The 1,830-nt window shown below is 33.2% G+C and overlaps 2 protein-coding genes across 2 annotated transcripts; both read right to left on the reverse strand.

Annotated features, from left to right (window-relative positions):
• Positions 1-79: 79 nt before the first annotated feature.
• On the reverse strand, positions 80-766 carry NAEGRDRAFT_76985 (uncharacterized protein; the record flags this gene model as incomplete). The annotated part of the gene is made up of 1 exon (XM_002668057.1): positions 80-766. A coding segment is annotated over one exon (687 nt), but the record flags the coding sequence as incomplete, so codon positions are not given.
• A 221-nt stretch (positions 767-987) lies between these two features.
• On the reverse strand, positions 988-1,461 carry NAEGRDRAFT_76986 (uncharacterized protein; the record flags this gene model as incomplete). The annotated part of the gene is made up of 1 exon (XM_002668058.1): positions 988-1,461. The coding sequence occupies one exon, from the start codon at positions 1,459-1,461 to the stop codon at positions 988-990; it is 474 nt and encodes a 157-aa protein (XP_002668104.1).
• Between the last annotated feature and the right edge of the window lie 369 nt (positions 1,462-1,830).

Raw genomic sequence — 1,830 nt, forward strand, 5'->3', positions numbered from 1 at the left:
CTAGCAACCGTTGTTTTGGCAGTCCTGGTGGTCCTCTGAAGGCCATAGCCAAAAAATTGTCTCTTGTTTCTTTTGTTACTTCTCCATACTTAGTCAAGTCATAAACAACAGGGTTGACAATTGAGTTAATTAATTGATCTTTCACATTAGCCATATTAACCAAATTTCTATCTATTTCTTCACTTAATTCAATCTTCAAAGATTTAGCCATTTTCTTTCGTTTATCTCTCTTCTCTTTAACTAACTCCTCTGGATTAGTCTTTTGTAAATACTCTTCGTACAATTCTTTCAAATTGGGTTCAGGGTCCCCATGTGCCTCAATCCAATCAGGATGAGTCTCTTCAAGATCATCATTCATATTAAACCGATCACAAAAGTATTTTCTACACTTTACCCAAGCTCTTTTAAGCTTAGTTTCGTAAAGAGGGTCAATTGTTTCATTCTTCAAACCCGACCATGAAGGATAATAGGTCGCTAAAAACTTATCCCTACGCAAGTATTCGGTTTGGAGTTTCGTTTCAAATCGTTTTTGGCTACATATATCACTGGTACAACAAAATAATGAGGGTGATTTGTTTGCTACAGCCCTAAACCCGTGAAAAGCAGGGAAAATATGGCAAGAACATTCGTGCTTCTCGTGATTTGGATCACTAGAAGTACATTTTGAATTACAAAGTGGACATAACTCTGGGCAGCCAATAGAGAATTGACGAAGATGTGTTTTCAGATCATTCAAAGCTTTTTCACTAAAACTTTCCAAAGTCATATCAGTTATGTCTTTTCTATATTGTACAATGATATACTCAATTAACTGTTCAGAAAATACTTTTGGATCACATATTTTGATTTGATCATGGATTATTTCTTTTGGAAATAATGATTGAATATCGAAATGTGGATTAAATGGCTTGTTTAGGGTGATGTTCAATTCATTTGAAAGTTGAGTATGAATTTTTTCAAATCTTTCCTTTTCTCCACTCATATAGCTTATAAAGTGTTGGTAGATGAGATGGGGAACAGTTTCTTGCTGTGTAACACCGAAAAGTTAACAAATAGACCTTTCCATTCCTGAATAGAGTCTACAATTCTGTTCTGTAAAACTTCTTTTTGTTCTTCGAATCCTTTTTTGTGATATTTCAGTGCATGTATAACTTTCTCTTTAAAGTCGTCTTCGAATATTTCTGTTAGCAAAGCATTTGTATTCAAAGCAAATCGAAGAACGTAAGCCCAATTCTTCTCTTCAAAGCTCATTTTAAAGGCTATCTTAGATGTTGTTTCGGGATCCATATATGTTGTCTTAAGCTTGCATTCTATATCATCAGTAATTTTTGTTACAATCGATGTGTTAATATGTGATTTCACTTTTGAAATAAACCCATTGGCATGTGTTTCGGCCCATCTTTTGTCAGTTTGTTGGTTTGCTAAAATTATCGTAAAGGTGTTTCTCATATTAATTTTCATTTCTTTCAATTGGTTTAGAGATTGTTCACAACTCTCTAAGTATTTTCTGTTGCTACACTCTTTCAAATTTACAAGCAACAATGAAAATAATAAATTGATAAATGCTGCTGTGCTATTAATGGTATGTTCAGTTTTCTCGATATAGTTATAAATCAAATTATAAACCTCTATACCTTTATCAAATATAGTATCTATGAAATTGCTATCGATATCAAAAGGAAAATTAACAATAAGCTTTCCAACAACAACTACTTGCTCCCTAATGAAGGGAATATTTAACACTTCCTTTGGTTGGAAAGCNTTGTACAAATTGGGAAGCAAATGCCTGCAACCTATTTTTTTTCTTGGGAACAATTTCAGCAAGCATTT

This window comes from Naegleria gruberi (genome assembly GCF_000004985.1).
Source record: "Naegleria gruberi genomic scaffold NAEGRscaffold_778, whole genome shotgun sequence".
In the NCBI taxonomy this organism is placed as follows: Eukaryota; Heterolobosea; class Eutetramitea; order Acrasida; family Naegleriidae; genus Naegleria; species Naegleria gruberi.